At 33.9% G+C, this 23,186-nt stretch overlaps 1 protein-coding gene across 1 annotated transcript in view; it reads right to left on the reverse strand.

The window, feature by feature from the left end:
- Window positions 1-23,186, reverse strand: part of LOC107446729 (soluble guanylate cyclase 88E) — a 55,193-nt gene that overhangs the window by 8,021 nt on the left and 23,986 nt on the right. The window contains exons 2-9 of the mRNA XM_087163196.1: window positions 18,823-19,101; window positions 13,293-13,634; window positions 12,257-12,374; window positions 10,252-10,336; window positions 8,260-8,389; window positions 7,666-7,812; window positions 5,869-6,015; window positions 21-177 (exon numbers count right to left, since the gene is read on the reverse strand). Of these exons, the coding sequence (XP_087019322.1) occupies window positions 21-177; window positions 5,869-6,015; window positions 7,666-7,812; window positions 8,260-8,389; window positions 10,252-10,336; window positions 12,257-12,374; window positions 13,293-13,634; window positions 18,823-19,101 (1,405 nt within the window). The remainder of the gene's footprint in view (window positions 1-20; window positions 178-5,868; window positions 6,016-7,665; window positions 7,813-8,259; window positions 8,390-10,251; window positions 10,337-12,256; window positions 12,375-13,292; window positions 13,635-18,822; window positions 19,102-23,186) is intronic.

The raw sequence follows: 23,186 nt of genomic DNA on the forward strand, positions 1-23,186 counted from the left end.
TAATAAAGATAGTGACGTACCAACTCTTATTTTGAGGCTCTCTCCAGTGGAAGGATCCTTGAGGTCTCCTATCACATCCACCATGTCTAGAGCCATGTGACACACCTTGTCCGCCTGCTTTTCTTCTACATCCGGGGCACCGGACACAACCATGTAAGCATCACCAATAGTCTCCACCTGGCGGCAGATATTACTACTGATTACATGATACAGGAACATATTTTAGAACCTTAACCCTCTAAAAGGCAGTGGGAAGTATACTTCCCACTAAAGTCATTCATTTCTAAAAATCAATGAGATGATATTTTCGCACCTATGATTTATGTGGTCATCTTTCGATGGCTTCAGAAAATTAAAAAAACATAGCAAAAAAGATGATTTTGCTTACAAATACGTGGGAAGCAATAAAGGTTGCGTAAGGTCAGGAACAGGGGCAGACACGTGGGTGCTATTTTCTCTTATGTTTTAACCGTTTGTTCTTTTGATCATTTCTGAAAGAGTTTATTTGTATTCATAAACATTAAGTTTATTTATTCGGCTATTTATAAGTACACAAGTACAGTTTCTTTACATTGGGCAAAAAATATCAAAAAATTTCCATCTACCTCCTTAACTGAATTTTAAAAAAATGGTCTTAAAAATCAAAGTAATTTTAGATAAGATAAAATAATTTTTTTTACTAACTAATCTCAATCCTAAAAATATTTTATGTTAACATTTCTAGAAAAAAGTGTCTCGATATAGGGGAAAACTACTATTTAGTAAAATAAGACTGACAACTGAATTAAATACAGTCACCATTAAAGACGATATACACACTGAAGTGCAACAAGAGATGCGAAAAATCGAGGAATATTGAAATAAGGGAATGAACCCAAGAACTTTAGTAAATTTTGGAAAGATGAGAAATTTTGCAATTCATTATTTGTGGAGGTGACATTTTTAGTTTCATGTAATTAATTAATTTTTAAAAAACAAAGAATAATTATAATATAATAAATGACACACCATTAAAAATGATATACAACATTAAAAGCAATTTACTGAAAGTGATGTACTTTTAAATCGCTTGCATAAATGACCAATTTCGTAAAAACTCTAGATTGTTGAGAAACGGAATGCAGATTTGTAATCAGCAATGCAAAAAGATGAAAGATTCGTGCAAAAATTTCATGCAAGAGAGAAAAAAAATTGCTCCCCAGTATTTTCATTATTTTAGCAATATTATTTTAAAATAAATTACACGCATACGTTATAGTTAGAAAATATAATTTTTTTAAAAATAAATATATGCGAGTTATGGAATCCTTCAAATCTATACACATAAAAATGAATGCCTGTCTGTAGATGTTTGTGCGTGTCCTTTATAGGCTCCTAAACCATCCTACCGAATGCGATAAAATTTGGCATATCGACACTTCAAAGCTCGAGGATGGTCATTGTCGACCTTAGAACATTCTACGACAAACCTTTTAAGCGGGATTAGCGAAAAACGAAATGAAATTTTCTGATTGTTTAAATATTAGCCATTGTTTTAAATTTTAATATAAACGATTCAGTTTTCAAATATTTTGAAGACATCATCAGTGATATTTTCTAGCTTATAGCTCTGTTTGTTCTGAAAAGTTAATTATATACACTTTAATATTAAATTATGTTTTATACGCCTAAATATTTCCCCACTTAAATACAAAATTTAAATACAATTAAAACTGAAAGAGTTGCAACGTGCTCAGAGTACAGCTGGTAAAAAATAAAATGTATTTTTCGATACAGTGAATTAGATAAAAAATATATGGCTATGCGGGCGCAGTTGAGATAGTCTTCTATTTTGTTTCAGTGGCCGATAATAATAGAAACGACATTCTTCCTGCCAGGCTCGGAATCCAATTAATTGCGCTTCTTGTCGGAATGATTACATAATCAACCCTCACAATCAGGCGCCTGATTAAATTCATTCTGTGAATTAGATCTCCGAATAAATTAATTCTTCTGATGTCAACACATTAGGCTTTTCAGTTCTCACCGTTAGTTTAAAGAAATTCAAAATTGATGATACAAGAATTATCTCTTTTCTATTCTCTCCTTGGAGTCATAAACTATCTATAACTAAAACTATTTTTTAAAACTATTATTAGTTTGATATGCATGTATGCTTAAATCGGTTAGATTAAACAGTAGTTTCAGATAGTTCATTTTTTTAGCAATAGAGTCAAAAATGACTTGTTTTTTTTACTACCAGTAATTAATATCTCCAGATAATTTATAAAAAAATGGATGGTTATAGTTCCCACTTACATTTATTAAAAAATTCACCATTAGTTATTCAATTATTTTATTTTTACACTTAATTAAGCAAAACGTCGACTATGATCAGTAAAAAAATGTATAGACTAGGAGTTGTATGGATTTTATGCAAAAATTAAAGAACAATTTTCGACTGATGATCTAGATTCTAGATCTAGGCAAGAGAGGAATTGTTTCATTTTTGTATGTTTTCATGTGGAATTTAATGAAGTTAAAATTCAGTTGATGAAGAAGATGTGTGGAATTAATGATTAAATAGATTATTCTTCTAGATAAAAAAATTATTCTTTCTAAACATGAATTTATAACTCTTCTAAAAAAAAGGAAAAAAGAGAGCTAAACACACTGAATAACTTTTAATTTAATGATCGGGTTTTCATGTACTAAGATTCAAACTTAATGGTTTACTAGGGTGACCTCAAATATTAATTCAAAATTTAATTTGTGCAGACGATATTTTAAGTTATGTTATCAGGCACGAAAACGTACGCTCCCTGGGCAAACGTGCCGTTTGTAAACGAATTTAGATTCCGTACCCTTAATATATTTGGGTTTAGCCGCAAACTAGGAACTAGGGTCCAAATAAATCATTCAAGAGTGTGGTACAAAGTTTGGTCCCCTATTTGCAAATTTTACTTTTTGAGTATTTTTCTATACCTCGAGAACTTTTAAAGTGAATTGAATTTTTTTTGAATGCAATTATAAAATTTGTTTCGTTTAAGATAATTCCATGCAAAAATATTTTTTTAAAAATTATTTATTATTCTTACATTATTTTATTTAGTTTTGAACTGTAAGGTAAACAATATTTGGAATCATTTTGAAGAATGTAATTTTATATGGCAAAATACAAAATTCGAACGAAATTCGTCGAATAATTCATGAGAAATCGAATTTTAAAAAAAGTCGCTTATTCGATTTCTCAGGAACTATTCGATCGATTTTGCTCAAAATTAACATTTTATTAAGAGTCCAGAAAACTGAATTAAATAAAATAAAAAAATCTTTTTTCGAATAAAAACAAGGTAGTCAGTTTTATTCATAAAATAAAATTTCAATTTCTTAATTTAATAGTTTCCTGTTTATTTTATAAAAGATCATAAAATAGGAAGATTCGACAATCACATCGCCAAATTAATTCTGAAATGCAATGTAGCAAACTTTAATGATAGTTTTGAGAACCAGAACGATGAAGTACATTGCGTCACACTTTCTTAGTGATTTGACACAATCAAGTCTTCCAATTTTTTATTTAAAATACATCCGTTATTGCATCTAGTAAGCCTGGTTGGCAGGTCGCTGGACTCACGTTCGGGAGTTCGAATCTAGCCGGCCGAAGACTCCCCGTGTAGTAAATGGTGACTGGTGCACGTTAAATCTGTTGCGTCGCAAAGTCCTCAATGTTCCCATAAGAAATTATATCTCTTGGGGTACTGAAGTGGAGATGGATCGTTCCCTGGTTCAGGTCAAAATTATGATCTGTGGATGAATGAATGGATGACGCTCTGTAAATGGGAGTGACGCATGGGTGTGGCAGAAACAATCGCACCCCTTCTTCCTTAATGGCTGACGACAACAACAACAACATTACATCTAGTTTTAAGGACTAAGCAAAAAGAATAACGATAATTCTCTTCATTCCCATTTATCTTTGCTATATAATTCATCAATATATCTATTTTATTTTATTTTATGACCGCCGTTGAACAGCCGAACCGATTTTTGGGTTTACGACTACTAATGTTCAACTCCGTAGCCTTGTGATTTTGAACCAATCCAGAAGACAAGGAAACTCCTGGATCAGTACCCCCAGAGGTATTGATTTGTTATGGGAACATGGAGGACTTTGAGACTCGAAAGATTTAACGTGCATCAGTCACCATTTACTACACGGGGAGTCTTCGACCAAGGGGACCGAACCCACGAACTCTTGGACATGGGCCCGGCACCCCACCGTCCAGGCTATCCCGGCCTAGCGATATATCTATTATTACTGACTATTAATCTATTATGTATTATATCGTATTACGCAATTTATCTATTATCACTGACTATTATGCACACGATGAAGGAGGCTCAGGTACCATTAGATAAGTGAAGTGAAATTCTTATTTAATGAATGGATGATACGAAGACAAAATTTTTCATGCCCAATTCTGCTTATTCTGTTACTACAGGTCATGATTGTCACAATGTGTGAATCTTTGACGAGGTATGCTCGAGGAGGAAGAATCTCATGAATGACTTGAAACTATATTTAATAATACAACAAAAACTCATAAGTATAACAAAATAACATGCTAGCCAAATAGGTAATAGAAGAATATCAACAAACATGAACTGTATTTAACATCTGGGCACCTTTTCCCATTCATCTTTAAATTAAAATTTGTGGTGTTTGGATGAGATGGAGGAATGCAAATAAAGTATTCATGTGGATCATTGAGTTCTGACTGTGTAGTTACATGCAGATAAAACTAAAATGTGAGGTACAACTTGAACTAAGCTGCTATGGTGAAAATGAGGTATGCTGCTGGTGTCGGGAATATACAATAGTATGCTGCTATTAGTCTCTTGTCTTCAGTTGAATTTTCACACAGGAATATTTCAGTGGCTTTTTCATAAATTTTGATCTTTAATTATATGTTTCTCTATTACATCTATTTTGAGATATATTCAACTCTATGGGTGTATTGTGTCGTTTCTTACGAGCTTTACCTATCCTTCTTAGTATGTTTATCTGACAGACTATTAATTTGTTCAGCTTAGTTTGTGTTACATTTGCCAAGACTGGTGAGGCATATGTAAAGATGGGGCGGATCATGGCTAAATCGAGCAAATCTTTTGAGTTTTAGTGCCAGGTTGGATTGATAGAGTAGTACCCGGAGTTTGCTGCATGCTGCTTGTGCTTTACTGGTTATGCTCTTGATGTGATCGTTCCAGTTGAATTTGCTATTAAGGATGAGTCCAAGGTATTTGGCTTTATCAACTACTTGCATTTTTTCATTGAATAGTAAACATCAATTAGTAAAGTCTTTAAATACTCTCTCTGGATCGAGCGCCGCAGTTCCACAACTAAAGACTGTCGTCATGGATTTGTTAGTGGGGAGGTCGGCTGACATCACACAGCAATAATTAGCTAGACTGAGCATGTGAAAATATTGACAATTTGTAACGCTTTTTAAGCAACAGCGTACGTCACAGTAACGACAACTTAGATTCGAAATTTAGAAATGGTTAATTCATTATACAGGTTAATCAATGAGAAGTAGCGCTTACTTTCTTCTCTGTGTGCGAACAGCCTGGGCTACCAAAGACTACGCTTTTTGCAAAATAATTTCGTAGACAATTAAAAGAAAATTCGTAGACAATTAGAGTCGTAGACAACTAAAAAATTAAGCTTTCTGAATTCTCGAATAAATGAACATTTAAAAAAGAAGAAAGAAATCCTTTGGGTCACCTCTTCTTCTTTTTTCCAGACATGCCTTGGGTCACGTGACTGCTTGCTAATTTAATTGGTTTATTAAAAAAAATTTAAAACTCAGAAAGAGTTGTGAATACCTTGTAGACTTGGTGCTTGCTGGTGAGCTGATCAAAGAGGCTGTACATACAATTCAACATAGACACCACTTCCATAGGTGCGATGCGACTGCAGATTTCGGTGAATGTCACTACGTCACTGAACAGGATGGTCACGCACTCAAAAAACTGAAAGAAAAAAACCCCATTTAGATGCCGTATATTTAAGAAACTTACAATCTCAAGGTATTTCCTAATAACTAATCTTACTACTATTTTTTCTCTCCTAAGAATCCATATAAAATATGAAATGTTACGAGCATCATTTCTGAGTGTCACCAAATAAAATGAAGTGAAAAAAAAAATGAAAGTGCAACTTAAAAGCAAAAACCAAGAGCTCAGGTCATTTTGAAAGGGAGCTGCGTTGCATTTTCAGCAGTATTTCCTGCATCAAAGACTTTTTGCATAAACACACGTATAAGCTCGTACACACACGTACATGTTGAACAAAACACATCAGACAGCTATAACACTCATGAAGCATTCTTACTGCATGTGATGTTCGCAAGCGATCGTACGTCAATGCGATTCGCATTTGCGTAAGCAGTTCGTCTTAACATGCTGTTTCTAAACATAGAGTAATCGAATGCAGTGCGAATGCTCCCTATGCTTCTTTCCTACTGATGACGAATTCCTATATGTTTCCGTAAGGAAGAGCAGAAGTGATGAACCCACGATAAAGCGAAAGTATGGTAATCTGCCTCTTACTAATAGCTTGCCTCTTCAATGTGTGGACTGCCTAATACTTTATGTGCAATAATTGAAGAATTTTTAAAATTTATTTTCATTTAATTAGTCTATAAATATTTAAAAAAACATGAAATCATCCACATGCAAAAACATTTGTATTGCTTTTGCTGTTGAATGTTTCAATTATGGTAAGAAATATTATAAAGCTGTATGAATATAGATATGAATATATACAAGGGGTGATCAAATGAAAAGGTACGAAACGACACGGTGGGTGCAAATGTACACTTTATTCAAAATATACACCATAGGCCTGTGCACAGCGATCCCACTGATGAACAAGCTGCAGGATTCCTTGTTCCCAGAATTCCTGTGGTCTTGACGAGACCCAGTCCTTCACAGCGTCCTTGAGTATGTCGTCCGAGTAGAAGAGCTTCCCTTTCAGGTGGACCAAACACATGGAAATCGCAGGGCGACTAGTCCGGGTTGTAATGGCGGATGATCCAACGTCTCCCACTTGAACTTGGCCAGTTCCATGTGTGTGAGACTGTCGACGTGTGGACGCGCTTTATCATGGAGCAGAACCACACTCTCCGTGAGCAGCCCCGGTCTTTTGTTCTTGATGGACCTGCGTGGGCGTCAGAGTGTCTCACAGTACACATAGGACTTAATGGTTTTTCTGTGCTCGAGGAAATCGGATAACGCCTCGCTGCTCCTCAATCGTCGAATTTTGCAACGCGAACGCCATCCAGTCCTCATACGGACTGCCGCATCATTTGGACGCCGCTTCTGATAAGAGCCTCTGCTCTTTCCTGCTCATGCGGGCACCAGCGCATGCTCCGATCCCAGTCAGAGACTCCAATCGCATCCCGAGATGTCTCGCTACGTTCTCCCATAGCGGAATATGCAGATATTTAACTGTTACGTTTTTACGTCGTTTCGTATCTTTTCATTTGATCACCCCTTGTAGTATATACGCGTCTTGTGCTAATAAAAAAGGGGAAATGAGCTTCTAGTTGCAAAACTCAGTTTACTGTATGCATATAAATCCATCTCGATTACAAAAATTTTGTTCCATGGAGAGTGTACCTGGCATGTATCGACAGCTGCCTCACCCCTTCTGAGTCTGTCGGCCACTTGTTTGGGAATCATTTGGTAGAGAAGTTCGTCCGTCCTCTTCATTTCAACGTCCAGCTTCCGCATCGACTCCTCCAGTTGTCGGCTCTTCTGCAGCTCCTATAAGAATCGCATATATTCTACAAAAAATATGCATTATATAAATTATCAAAACTCAGTGTAAGCTACAAGCTACGTCAAACACATTGGAAAGAAAATTCTGACATAATTCGTTTTAACTTGGAAGCTGCAACCACTGCAATCAGTTAATCATTTTAAGTAATGACTTCAATGACAGAAAGTCTCCCCTCAGTTTCGCCTGATCAGATCGCTTAAATAAACAGTTTATGATTGAACCAGCTCCCAATATAAAATTTTGCAAAACACATTTATCTTATTTCAATAGTCATTTATGTGATGTGGTGGTTTACAACAAAGTCAGAAAAATTAACATTCTTTTAACAAGTACACTTTAAGATATCTTGAAAGTTACAGTGGTTTTCAACCGAATCATTGCAAATCGTTTAATCCTATTTCACCTTTAATTTCGAAATGAGAAATGCTTACTTGATCTAAGGCCAACTTGAGTTCAGCTGACTGCTGTTGCCCGGCAAGAACCATATCTCTGCTGAAATCATGCATACTTAGATCATTGATGTAGAGGCCAGTGTGCAGCATTGCGTCAAGGCTTCGCATTCTGAATGAAAATACACATACTTTAAAACAAAATACAAACAGTGTCACTCGTAAATAATTCTTTTCAAGTCTAGTGGATCACGGTTGTGGTCAGGCATTTAATTTGTAGAGAAATGTATTTGATGTAACAAAAAAGAAGTAAAAAAAATGGTTTAATGATGACTTAAAAATGTGTTTCATTAGTGCACCCTCTAGAAACTGCAGAATTTTCGTAGTTTCAGAAAAATATTTTTCCTAATGTTAGGAAAGATAGTGTAATATTATTATAATAAAAAAGATTAGCACTCAGTATAAATAATTTAAATACACCTATAAAAGGTTAAATTATATATTCAGTTGAGATTCTTATCGTTTAATTTACGTTACGTAAACGCTTCTCACTCACCGTTCCTCATCATTTTTAGTTTAAATCAGATGGAGGGGCAGATAACCCTTTTGACTAGGTACTCCAAATGCAGAGCTTAAATCGGTAATCAGTTGAGATTCTTTCAACTACAATATCACTACCTTATCAAACTATCCCAACGAAAACAAAGAGCCCAACTGTACTGGATTTAAGTAAATATTTAAAAAAAAAAAAAAAACAGTACAGTAGGGAACCGATTATCCGGAACGATCGGGACTATTGCTATTCCGGATAACTGATTTTTCCGGTTTTCTGAATCGCTACAAAAAGCCGTTTTTTTTTGTTAAACCCAACTAAAAAAAATTTTTTTTTTGGAAATAATCTTAAAAAGAAGAAAAAACGATGGAGTAATACACTAATGATTATTTCCAAAATGATGGTAAGGCAAACATCTTTCAAAAAAGAACGAAAAATCCTAAAATCTTATGAGGAAAAAATTTTTTTTTTTAAAAAATGGCGGGGAAATTTATCGAATTTCGTTCCGGTTTTCTGATTTCCAGATAACGGGTTCTGTACTGTACTACAAACTTAAATTTGCAGATTTTCTGTTAATTTTGCTAACTTTTTATCTGGCTCAGCCGCAACAAATTGGCGTATTGCATAAGTTATTGAATTAACGTAAAAGTAGTGGTTAGTAGAAATCCTATGAACCGAATATACTGAACCAAGAATCATACATTGAAAGACTATCACTTGAAAATACACTCGTGTAAAAAATTAAGAGAATTTGCAGACTTGGTCGATTATATCTAGAGCTACTGACACAATTTTAATGAAATTTGATAAGTACATCCATGGATACAATACAAAACAAATAACCATTCAACAATTGCAATACGCACGCATGATCGTGCGTTACACTCGTTGGAGTCGGAAGGTATGAAACAGCAGTTGCAGAATAAGCTAAAAAAAAAGGGTTAACAGGGGTTATGGTCCCCTCTTACAGACATACAGGCCTTGAAGAGTGATTCCATACTTGAAATAAGGCAGTTTATTATTTCCTGTGGCAATTTCATACCTTCCAACTCGCGTGTGCATTACAATTGGTGAATGGTTATTTGTTTTACATTGTGTCAATGTATGTTCTTATCAAATTTCATTAAAAATCGGTCCAGCAGTTCTAGAGATAATCGACCCAGTCTGCAAATTCTCTTAATTTCTTACATCAGTGTATTAATCCCAAATTTTTTTATTCAGTTCACAGTCAATGCTTCAAAGTGCAAGCAAATTACATCAGAGTTACTTTTCCACTATTCAGTCTTTAGTGATCCTGGTATAATTTGTTAGCATTTTTATATATTTTGTTCTTTTTAAATAAGCATTTTAAATTTTACGCTTTACCAGAACTCAGTTTTTCTATACCTTAAATTTTAAATTATTTATGTTGGGGGGGGGGATAGATTTTGATATAAAGGATTTTCCCGTGGAGTCCTCTTAAGAAATGAAAGGGTACTTACACAGGAGTTCCTAGGTAGGCCATGCTTTTCCATTCTTCCATGTACATCATTTGGCCCTTTAAATGCAATACTCGATCCTCCAAAGCTTAACAGGGAGAGAACAAAAATCGATTCATATTGGATCAAATAGAAAACAACAACTTAAGCGAACAATGCAATCATTTTATTTTTATTTTATAACCGTCCTTGTACAGCCGACCCAATTTTAAATTTACAACTACCAATGGATGATCCCCTTACATTCACAATTGCAATATTTTTATACCCTGTATGAGTAGTGAAGTTATGAAAATGCCGAGAATCTAAGTTACATTTACAATCTTTAGCACAATTACCTTTATAAAAAAAAATAAAAACGTAGCAAGAGCTTTGTTCTGAAACTAAAATGGCCTAAATGGATGATCCCCTTACCTTCACAATTCCCTGGATGCAATATTTTTATAACCTTTCTAACTGTATGAGTAGTGAAGTTATGAAAATGCCGAGAATCTAAGTTACATTTACAATCTTTAACACAATTACCTTTATAAAAAAAAATAAAAACGTAGCAAGAGCTTTGTTCTGAAACTAAAATGGCCAAAAAGTAGCTGGAGAAAAAGTTTTAAATCGTGAAGAAAATTTTCATCTGAAATACATACAGAACTCAATTACTTACAGAGTTTATTTTATTTTATAACCATAGTTGAACAGCTGAGCCAATTTTGAGTGTACTTCTACCAATATTCAACTCCATAGCCTTATAATTTTGAAGCCAATCCAAAGGACAACATAACTCTTGAATTATTTTCTTTGATTTTCTAATTATTTACTTATATCAAAGTAGTCATAACGTATGTAAAATTTCGTTTCATTTTGACGACTCCTTCTTGGTGCGCTAATTTTTTGGTCCATGAGTGTATGTTTGACGATGAAATTATTTATTTATTATGTCAAATGGATATTCTTTTACTAAATTTTGGCAAGAATTTAAAATTAAAATAATAACAAAATTTAATTTAAATTGCACGAGACATTCTTCACGTAGAAGGTTTTTGGTTTTAAGTATTTATGTAATTTTGCCATCTCTTGAATAAAACATACAATACAGTTGCTACAGTAAAAAAAAAAAAATTCTTTTTTTTCGAATTCTACTATGTTCCTAATAAAAAAATTAGAAAAAAAAGTCATGAATATAATTTAAAAATGAAAAAGTGATTTTAAAGTCATGTGATTTGAAAAGTTATTTTTAAGTCATGAATATAACTTTAAAGTTAATATAAAAAATATGAATAAAATTTAAAAGTTAACAATATGAGAAACGTTATAGAGTATATTAAAAAATTAAAAAAAAAATCCACTCCATTCTTTGAGTGTCAAGGGACGATGGGACGGAGAGGGGGGGTGTTAAATTTGAAATGGTCTGTTTTTAAAAAATATCAAACTCGACAAATTCTTATTTTCTTTCGATCTGAATCGAGATATCACCATTCCAAAATACTTGCACTCCTTTTTCCTTTTGCGATCAATACCCCATCTGTGAACCAAATTGCAAGACCTTGCAGGTCCAATAATTTATTTTATTTCATAACCGGCATTTTACGGCCGACGCAACTCTGAGTTTACGACTATCAATGTGCAACTCCATAGTCTTGTAATTTTGAACTCAATTCAGAAAACAAGACAACACCTGGATCGAGCTTTGGGACAAACTTCGTGGAGGACTTGAAGATGGGAAGAACTTACTTTTACATCACAGGGATAGGAAAAGCCATGAAAACCTCCCACGGTTTGTCCACATGGAAGGGAATTCTAACCAATAATGACTCAGGACTTATGTTACGCCTTGTGTAAATGGGAAGTGAAATGAACTGAAATTGACACGATTGGAACTGTGAAAGCAGTTCCGGGGTTAAGTGAGAGCAGGATGTTTGGATCTTAGTTTTCACTACTCCTCCAGAAACAAGCCAAATTGAATTGGGTGTGAGTAATTAAAGAAATGAAAGCTAACTTTTGAAGACGTACTCACTGACGTCATCCTCGTCTTGAGAGTTTTCTCCACCCATCAAATGATTTCCATTACTTTCTTGGCTCCTCATTGGATCGACGGAATTCAATTCGAATATATTATTGGAATGGACTAGAATCTGAAAAAAAGGAAAGATTAGTTGATATTTGTGAACCATTTTGAAAACTAGTCACCTTAAAAAGCTGTTGCAAAATTATGTTATCCTGATTGTAAAGTCCCCATAAATTAAACATTGTCAAGAAAATATAACTATACACTCCTAAGGTCTTAAATTTTTAAGAGGAAGATAATGCAAAAATATTTTTTCATGAACATATAGATGAATTGATGCAAGTTTAAGCATCGTATGAACCCTGACTCATTTTACGCTTATGGAAAGCCTGAATCGATATTTAAAGAAAAAATATTTATTATTCTAAATCTGAAAAGTTAGTTTAAAGGTGTCGGTAGTAGTGTTTTATTTACTTCATCCTAGACCTGACAGTTGACTATTGGAGACGGTCTGAAAAACATTCCTGAGGATGATCCGAAAACTTGCCATCACAAGTTTGATTTTCTGCCGAGGACCTGAGCGCGAAGTTATGCACTTAACGGTAGAACAGTTTAACAAGAACCAATACCGCGCACCTTCGGTCTCTTCGTAGGCTAATTAATGTGGTCACCAATTATTGACAGCATTGCTGACTGTGATGCATGACTTCGGAAACCTACAGGGAACCGTACCTTACGACCCATCTACCGTGGGACATTTAAACCCAAGTCAAAATTGATGGTTTTTCATTGAGGGACCAACATAATCTTGATGGTAAACAACATCACCCCAATAAAAAAACAATAATGATGGGGAAAACGATGCATCTTCTACTTTTCTCCACCAACAAAATATAAGGAATAGTCCACCAACACATATGGAGGCTGTTTAGAATTTTGTAGTATTAGCTCTGCACGCTTTTTGTTTCGAGTTTCGTTCACAATCAGTTTTGGCACCCATGACTAAATTTTTATTTATTTATTTTGTGTTATAAAAATATCTTACAGATTCCCAAGTAAATTCAATGAGTGGCCTCGTAAGATCAAAGACATCGGGTAACCTCCGTCCAGCAATGTCCGGCATGATGGCTCTGAGGCTTTTTCCGATGGTTTTGATGTGAAGACCGGAATCGAAGACGAGGCAGAAGGGAAAGATCTCCAGGAAGAGGAATGCCTTGATGGGCAACATGGTCCTGTCGATGCCCCTCTGTAGATTCCTTTGACCTTCCAGTCGAAAGGCCTCGTTGTCGAAAGATAGCTGCATGATGACATGGAACACGCCCACCGAACTCGTCTGCCGCAGAACAGTGACATCCACTATGGTGTTGTAAAAGTGCCGACCCACTTCCTGCAAGCGATACAAATTTTAATTATACGTATGCAACTAAAATATTTTATTTATTTAATTTTTAGCAGCAGCACTTGATGCATAGAACATTCGCTGGAGCGTGTAAACACTCCCCGCAAGCCTACTGAGAGAAGAAATATTGAACAATAATTAACATATTAAACAATAAAAGATTATAAACATTTAAAACATTAGAGCATTAATAATATTGAAAACATTAGAACATAGGAGAAGTGTAAAAAATATAAAAAACATAAACACAAACAAAAAGTTAATGGAAAATCATTCAGTTTGCAGGGCTTGTCATAGTGCCCTCTAGTATCTGTCGTAGATGTTTCCCACTACTGCTAGGCAAACCCCCGGATGCGCGGCATTCACCAGGGCGTCCTTCTCGCACAGAATACAGTTTGGGTAGGGAACTTAAGTCTGTAGAGGTGAGCTGCAAGACAGGTCATGCCCGGTTGCCAATTTAAAGGCAGGCATTCCGTCTTGGGTAATCCCGTTTACAGTCTCCCTACAAGCCGTATCACCAATTTGTTCCTTAAAATGATTCTCATAGTTCTTATTGACATTATTTTTAATTATTTTGTTTATAGAAGAATAAGGTATTTTTCTCTGGAAGCACTGTAAGATACTAGCTTTAGATACTTAACTATAAGCTCTAGATACTAAATTGTTTAAGGTTTCAATCTTCCACGAGGATTCCAGGAAGTTTTTCCTAACAAAATGTTTAATTTTTGAAAAAAAGGGAAGAAAAAAATAAGAATATACACCTAATGTTTTATTCAGAACAATTTAACATCAGGCATAAGGTAATACTCAAAAAACTTTCTAAGGTACTATAAAAATATTGAAACCCACTCGCTAAAAACAGAAAATAACGCACACATTTTCTAAATTGGAATCGCTTGCAAACTAAAGTATTTTGTTATTTATTCAAAGTTTTGACTTTAAGTCTGTTTTTCTTCAATAAAATGTTTTAACTTTCACGCATGATTTCTCGATTTCTAATAAATATGTTACGTTGAAATTTGGTTATAGGTTTTTTTTTTTGGGTGAAGTTTTAAGTTTAAAAAATATTTAATATATTTGAGGTATTGTTTATTTATACCTCGACCCGCCCTATTCAGGGCACACGAGAGTAGAACAAACATTCTACAGACAAAACATACATAAAACACAAAAAATTACTTTAGCAACAAGTATAAATGGCATATAAAGAATAAATTAAAATATGAAAATATTTACACTATAAAATACAAAGGCATAGTGAAATGCCTTAAACAAAAGCATAGAAAATAATTTTAACGTAACTTTAAACTAAAGCACCGAAGTTAAAATGCATTTTAACTCTAAAATTAAGTATAAGAGAATGAATATCATTAATTGAAGCAAAATATTAGAATCACAAAGAAATTCAAGATACAAAAGGTTCAAAAGTCATGGATAACTTGAGAGTTTGACTAAAACAAATATTGTAAGATAAGTATATAGAGTTTGTTGACACGGAGTGACAGTTAGGTTACATTGTTAGTTGAATCTGGTGGATTTAACATGTCCTCAAGTGTAGTTTTGATGATTTCTTTGATAATTCTTCTGCAGGTAAAGTTTGAGAATAGCTGATGTTCTGTTTTGTCCTGGAATTTCGTGCCACGTTGTGCATGAAATTTTGGGCAGTGGCAAATCAAGTGTATTATATCTTGTTGAGAGTCACAATAAATTTGAGGTATAATTGTTTTTAAAAGATCCCCTTTGACTGCCGATAAAAAGTTGTTTCAAATCATTAACGTGATTTTCATGACTTTCACAACGCGCGCAAGACATATGCTTTTTTTTTTTAAAATTCAAATTTTAGTTCTGTAGGAAATCAACACTTTACACTCTGGTACTTTAAAATGCTGTTAGAACAAATGCAGGGTTGTCAAATACTACGCTCTTTGCGAATTTTTTATTGAATGGTAGAAATTTGAAAACTAAAGCTTACAGAAAATTTGTCAACATTTTAAAAGCTTCACGACGTGAAGGTTAAACTAAAATGGCTTTTTATATAAGTTTTCGAATCATTTGCAAGTAGTGGTGTGAAAAATTACTTTAAATCAAATTTATGGAAGAAAGTATAAATACATTAAAGCATTAACTTTAGCTACCACTAGAACAAATTTTTCCAAAAAGCGTAGAAATTTAGCAGGCCTGTTAATGTTAGAAGTTAATAATTTAAAATAAATAATAAAAAATTTATTTTTAATTAGTTTTTAAAATTATTAATAGATAGTGGTTGCTAATTTTTAAGTTATAAAATTTTTTAATTTTAAAGTGGTGACTGCGGACATCGGAGTGCAATGGGTAAAATTATTAAAGTTTTTAAAATTGTTTCATAAAAGTGTTGTTGTTGTTGTTGCACGCCCCCATTGACCAGCAGTGCTAGACCAGGTCCATGACGTTATACACCCTCAAAAAATCCAACACCTTCAATGGATCTTCTGCTAAATCCTGTTTGGTGAGCCCCCCAGGCACTCGAGGATGTGGTGAGGCGAAGCCTGGTCTGAGGAACAGTTGGTGCAAATTTCAAAGTTCGTGGATCCTTCCGAAAATTTCATTGATTTAAGGCGACCGCTTCGAAAGCGAGTAAGAATAGTTTGTTCTTGTCTATTGAAATCTTGGGCCAGGGAGCCTCCAGGTCGAGAACACTGATACCATGACTGCTTTGGGGGGACATTCCAAGTGGCCTCGCAGACATCATAAAAGTGTTTATCATTCAATAAAGCTTATGTTTAAATGAAACTTCTGTAAAAAATTCAGAGTCAAATTTTAATAAGTTGTAGAAACTTTAAAAAAGTTGACAATGATGCATTTTCGATGAAATCAAAACCTTCTAACCGACTTGTTTTACTTTAAATCCTCGAGTTTTTTTTTTAAAAAGGCTACGATTTTTTAAATTTTTTTTTTACCTAAGTTTTATTATTAATCAGTAATTTTCTGAAACTTCGCAATTGATAACACTGGGGGACAAATTGTTTTGTTGCATTTTTGTTAGTACTAGATCTTACCTCATTCGGGGTATTCAAATCTGAGAATTGTTTGGTTCCGAGAGTTACAGTTTTTTTTCTTCAAAATTGTATTTTTAGTTTAGTTTATCTTTTGCCTAAAATGACAAATTTATGAAGAACATATAGATTTATATACATAGATATACATTAGTGTGCTCCTTTGCAAATAGCTCTTACGACAAAAAACATATGACTTTCAAATATATTATCATCTTTTTCCTACCACGCACTACGTATCAGAGAAGTGGTGATACTTAGTATTCATTCCTGTGAAGCTTAAAAAATCCTGGTTCGTCTTGTGTTCTTTAACTGCATGAAAACTGTAGCTTCTGGGGAGAAACCAATATCAGATTTGAAATCATCGACGCGAAAATATCTAAGATCAGTTCAAAAATCTCATGCAACAGGAAAAACGAAACAAAAAAAATATGTGTGCTTCTTGGTGTAATATATGACTGATAAAACATTTAGGACAATTTAACAAGGGCAAAGTGATAAGAAAATAGGTTCAGAGGCACAATAATTTAACCACGTCAGCCAGTCAAATAATATATCCTATCCAGTCAGAAGAACCTTCGATATCTTGAATAATAAATTAATAAGGATGCAATACCTTTGTAAAGTACAATAAGAATAAAAAAATCTTCTTCTTTAACGATGAAATTTAATTAAATGAAATAGTAATGCAATTAATGAAATTTCGAAATTTATTTTGTTAAAAAACATGTGGAAATGCTGGTAAACGAATATTTGATGGACAACGCAAGATTAACGCGAATAATTTGATTTGTTCAATATTTGTGTCAAAATTTTATTCATTGAGGGAATTCATTGTTCATCCATTAGGGAAGGTAGCGAATGAAGACGGTCATTACGGTAAATGCAAATTGGTTTTGACCAATGGTTTCGAAGAAGAGTATCAGTTGAACGCATTGCACGCGGGCAATTTTTTCAAAAAAATGTATTGCAGTAGTTAGAGATAAAATTTTTAAAAAAGTGGTTGGCACGACTTCATATAAGTTGCAGCAAACTTGTCACTCTAGCTACAACATCAAAAAAAAATAAATTACGACGAACGATTGCAGTATTCATTACATACATACTGAATCGCTTATATACATTGCAGCAATTACAAGTGGATGATTTCTTTGAAAAGCAGAGCGAAAACGAAGTAGTTTCGCAACCACTTTTTAAACTTTTTCATGGCTCGCAGAAATTTCAAATGTTGTTGTTGTTCATTTTACGTCGCACTAGAGCTGCACAATGGGCTATTGGCGACGGTTTGGGAAACATCCCTGAGGATGATCCGAAGACATGCCATCGCAATTTTGATCCTCTGCAGAGGGGATGGCATCCCTGCTTCGGTAGCCCGACGACCTGCACGCGAAGTCGAACACTTTACGGTAGAACAGTTTAACGAGGACCCATACCGCACACCCTCGGTCCCTACGCAGGCTGATCCAAGTGGTCACCCACCCGCACACTGACCGTAGCCAGTGATGCTTGACTTCGGAGATCTGCTGGGAACCGTGTCTTAACGATCAGTCCACTGCGGGACTGCAGAAATTTCAAAAAAGTATTTTTACGTGGTCCGCTTGCTATGCGTTAATAGACAACTACAGAGATGCCAACTTGCTCCGGACAGCAAATATATATTTTAAAGTGGTAGTTTATCAATTGTGATTCTTGGTTTAATAAATTCAACTTAATAGAATTTTATCCACCACTGTTTCTAAATAGTTCGTAGGCTTATATAATTCTCCACTTTACAGTACTTATGTCATGCTATACCTTTTAAAAAGCAAGCGAAAATAGTCACATATTTGCAAAATTTACTTAGTAGTTATTTACCGTTTTTTTTTAAAATTAGTTTTGCGTGTCCGAAGCAGTTGGCATCTCTGCAACTAGAATTGACTGAAAATTCTTGACTGTTCCGTTTTCTCTTTACAAATTTTCCTCCACTTTTGTCGTTTTTTGAAGCAAGGAAAGTGGTTACAACAACAAGCCTTGATCGGAAAAGAACAAGCGCGCTTCAAAACTGGCATTTGTTTAAACACAGTTGAGGCAGATATTTACGTTTCACCTCTAATCTCGGTTAACAGTTAACTTCACTGCATCACAAAATGAAAACATGACATTACTTTGATCTGTCCAATGGTGTACCAGAGAAATCCTCTTCGTGCGCTCCGATAATGGAGTGTGATGCCAGATTCTGTCTCTCTCTCACAAAAGAAGGAGGGAGCCTTCATGCGAGGGTAGCTGAACTTGAGGTGATCGTGAAGATTGTCCAGGCCATTCAAGAAATCTCTCATATGCCTTCCCAGCACAGATAACACCCTGTCGTAACCATATTGCCCCACAAAAGAGACGAAGTAGACACCCATGCCTTCCAGGAAATCTCTCTCGTTCACTTTCAGAATCTGAAAATAATAATATAAGTCAATATTTAGATGGACATAAAATGATTAAAAAGAGCATTCCCACCACAGCCTGTTGTGAGACAGGGGTTCATAGAGGCTAAGAATCCACAATTTTGTGACCAACAGTAACATTTTATTTTATAATCGTCGTTGAACCCAAAGTTTGGGTTTACGGTTATTAATGTTCAACTCTGTAGCCTTTAAATTTCGAACCCACTCCAAAAGACATGGGAATAGCTGGATAAAGTATTCTGAGAAATTTGCTTTCGTGGAGGTCTTTTTGATAGAACTAACCCGCATTTGAGTTACGTTCAGAGGAAAACCACGGTTTTCCTCTGAACGGTTTTCCTCCCACGGTCTACCACCCATGATATTTTACGTCAGCACTGTGATCGGGGCGAGCCGGGTGCGGAATTAGTATCGACTAGCCATCGATGGGATTCGAATCTGGTACACATCGAGCCCCAGTTCTTCGCTATGACAGTTCCTTTACCACTGAGCTATCAAAACTTAATATAAATGCACAGCTGCCGATTATTAAGAATTGAAGGAAGTTTTTCTTTTTATATTTAAAGTGATAGCAAAAACTTATGTTATTTTTTGTTGTTTCATTCTTGTATTTATTAATTTAAGTTAGAATAATTTTGCGTTAAATCTAATAGGACTTTTTTTAAAAAAAAAATACTATTTTGACAATTAGAGACCTGTTACAGAAGAATTTTTCCAGTAATAGAAAAATAGCATATATTGATGGTCATATAAATATTCACAATCAGAGCATCGAGGCTGATTTTCTTAATTGTTTATAATTTTTTCAAATTCTTTAAGCCCAGGGGAGCCTTGTATTATTGACGAATTAATTTTTATTAATATTTTATTAAATAGAATTATAAGAATTTGTCTTCTCCAACGAAGTTACAATTATCCAGATTTTGATAATTTTTTTTCCTTCAAATTTTGTATTGCGTTTTAAAATTTTACAAACTAATTATTCTCTTTCTCAAATAAATAACATAAAGGCAGAATTTATATCGCAAACAAATTATAAACGAAAAAGTGAGGCAAGGACATTAACGGGCTTTACGCGTTTGCGTTTGGACGTGTTCACTGGTGACTTAAAATTTTAATAAAAATTCCATAAATTTCCATAAAAATGTCACGTGTCTTTGAGGTTACAAATCGGAAGTAAAAAGTTCTTTTCCTGATGAAGTTATGTGATATACAGTGTAAAAGATGTTTGTTTCCATGGCAACAGCGCATCCCCATCGTGAAAGGTGTTGGAGCGTGTTCACATTACGAACGAAATATGAGATCACCAGGGGTTCGCACTTAACGAGTGCGATAAGTTTCCCTAATGGTCATATTTATTACCCAAATTTATTCCTTTTAATATCTGCGTTGAACAGCTGACTCATTTTTGAGTTTACGTTCATCAGTACTATACTGAGCTACATATGTACAATGTTATACATAGCCCTGAAATTTTGAATCCAGCTCACGAGACAAAGGAACACCTAGATCAAGTATTGGGACAAGACAGCTATTTTGATAGCACTAATCCAGATTTGCGTTCGTATCGATCGGCCATCGCTGGAATTCGAACCTGGATCACCTCATTGGGAGATAAACGGTCTATGCTTTTCTATTTTATAACTGAGTCCCCACGTCTCATGTATGACGCAAAAAGGAGCTTTTCTTTAATATTTGTAAACTTAAGTTTTTTTTCGGTCAGTATGAAATGATTATAAAAGTATGAGTGGTGGTTGCCATCTGGAAAATAGGGTCCCAGTAGTTTCAATAATGTTAATTTCACTAAATGTTATTAGTAATGTTAATTAACCCTTAATGTTAATTTCACTTTATCTTTAGAACTATTGCAGCAAATCAAAACTTTTTACTTACAATTATGAAATTTATGCATCCAAAGATAATTCCATGCAAAAATTAATTTTTATAATTATTTAATATTTTTTATTAGTCAGTTTACAAGCGATTGAGAAAAAATTGAATTCTAAGTTGTAAAAATTTTTGCTCTGATTTAAAAATTATAAAAATTTTTGCACTGACATTATTTCCTACTACAAAATACAAAAATTAAAAAGAAGGTCGATTAGTTATTAAGAAATACAATTTCGAAAGTACGTTTTGAGATGGCGAATTACGTAAATATAAAAATTATAAAATTTTACTGTGTTATTTTGCCTCGTATATTGGAATCATATTTTTTAGATCCATATTTTGAGGATTTAAAGATTTACATTCGTTATAAAAAATAGTTTGTTGAGAGAAAATATGTTTTTCTGTCTATGATATCGTAACCTAAAATGTGGTCTACACTAATTAACTACATTTGAGGTTAGTCAATAAAACCATTAAAATATAGTCATACTCCTTGTACATGAAAATCCGACCATTGGATGAAAAGCTATTCGTTTTTTCATTTAGAGCTCTGTTCGTGACAGTTGTTACTCAACGGATTGTTTCAAACAATTTTGAAATAATTTCCAAAGTTCCTCCTCTTACTAAAAATACTTTACTTAGAACTATTTTTTTCTCTCAAAATAGTGAAAAGTTAGATAACATAAAAAGATATTGGTCTTATATCGTTTCTGTAATTTAGACCGTAAATTAGTAAACCGTAAATTACCCGGACACCTCATTGGAAGGAAGGAATTAATTGAGCCGTTCTCAGGGGATAGACCTTCAGTTACTTTCAACTTTTTCAGTTACTTAGCACATCTAATCTTCTCAAGACTAGTGAAAGAAGGAATAGCTCCGGGCTCACATATGGGCAGCGAGTATACGCTGTAAAAAAGTATGCGCATTAATTAAGGTCTCTGCAATCAGAAAAGCAAGTCTCACACACGATAACGTGGGCTGTGAAGAGAGAATGGTTTGATAGGATTCCAGACCTGGACGGGTTAAAATTGGAAATTCTACGCTGCATTAAATTCTATTTCTCGCTGCGTAAAATAGCATCAATCGATACTAGGTGGTGTCTTCACTTAAGTTAGTAGAACATTAGATTCCCCTGTAAAAAAATTTTTGCTTTTCGACTAGTTTTTTTTCTATTGCAGACTGTAAATACGAAATAAATTAATTGAAGAATTGAATTGATTGAATTAATTGAATGAATTAATTGAAGATCTTAAATTTGTTATTTTATCATTCTGGCCCTATTATGGCTGTTACAGATGTTTATGCTTGGATTAGTTGAACAGAAATTTAACGAAAAAGAGAACATTGTTTTTTTTTTTATTTGTACACTATTCTATGCACGTTCGCATAATTAAAGGTGTTGCCTTGTGAAGCGAACGAAGTAAAAATTCATAATTAAATGCTTGCTTATTTTTTTGCAACTAATTATTTATGTGAAGTGAAATAACAATTGATACTTTTTCTTAGTACGTAAATGATCCACATAAAGTGTGATAAACAATTAATTCCAAATTGTTTTTTATATGTTATGCATTTAACAATTGATACTCGACATTTTTATTCGCTAATGTTTTACTTGAACTGTGGTAAACAATTGATACTCGGGAAACTCGATTATTTTACACTTTTATGTTTTACATGAACTGCGGTAAGCATTTGATACTCAATTTTTTTATATTTTATGTTTTACTGGAACTATGATAAACATTTGATACTCGGTTGTTTTACATATTAATGTCCTAAACGTACTGTGTTAAACAATTGATGCTCAATTTTTTCGATATGTTATGTTTTACTGGAACTCTCATAAACTATTAAGGCTCGGCTTTTTTATGTTTTATATTTTACTGGAAGTGTGTGATAAACAATTTACGACCAGTTTTTTACACGTTAATGCTTTACTTGAACCGTGATAAACAATTGATACTCAGTTTTTTTCATGTTAATGTTTTGCATGAACTGCTGTAAACAATTGATACTTATTTTTTTAATATTATGTTTTACTGGAACTGTGATAAACAATTGATGCCCGATTGTCTTGCACGTTATTGTTTTACTTGAACTGTGATAAACAAATGTTTCTCGATTGTCTTACACGTTAATGTGCGGCATGAACTGCTGTAAGCAATTAATACTCATTTTTTTAT

This window comes from Parasteatoda tepidariorum, chromosome 5 (assembly GCF_982258835.1).
Source record: "Parasteatoda tepidariorum strain Cologne lab strain chromosome 5, Ptep-v5.0, whole genome shotgun sequence".
NCBI classification, from domain to species: Eukaryota; Metazoa; Arthropoda; class Arachnida; order Araneae; family Theridiidae; genus Parasteatoda; species Parasteatoda tepidariorum.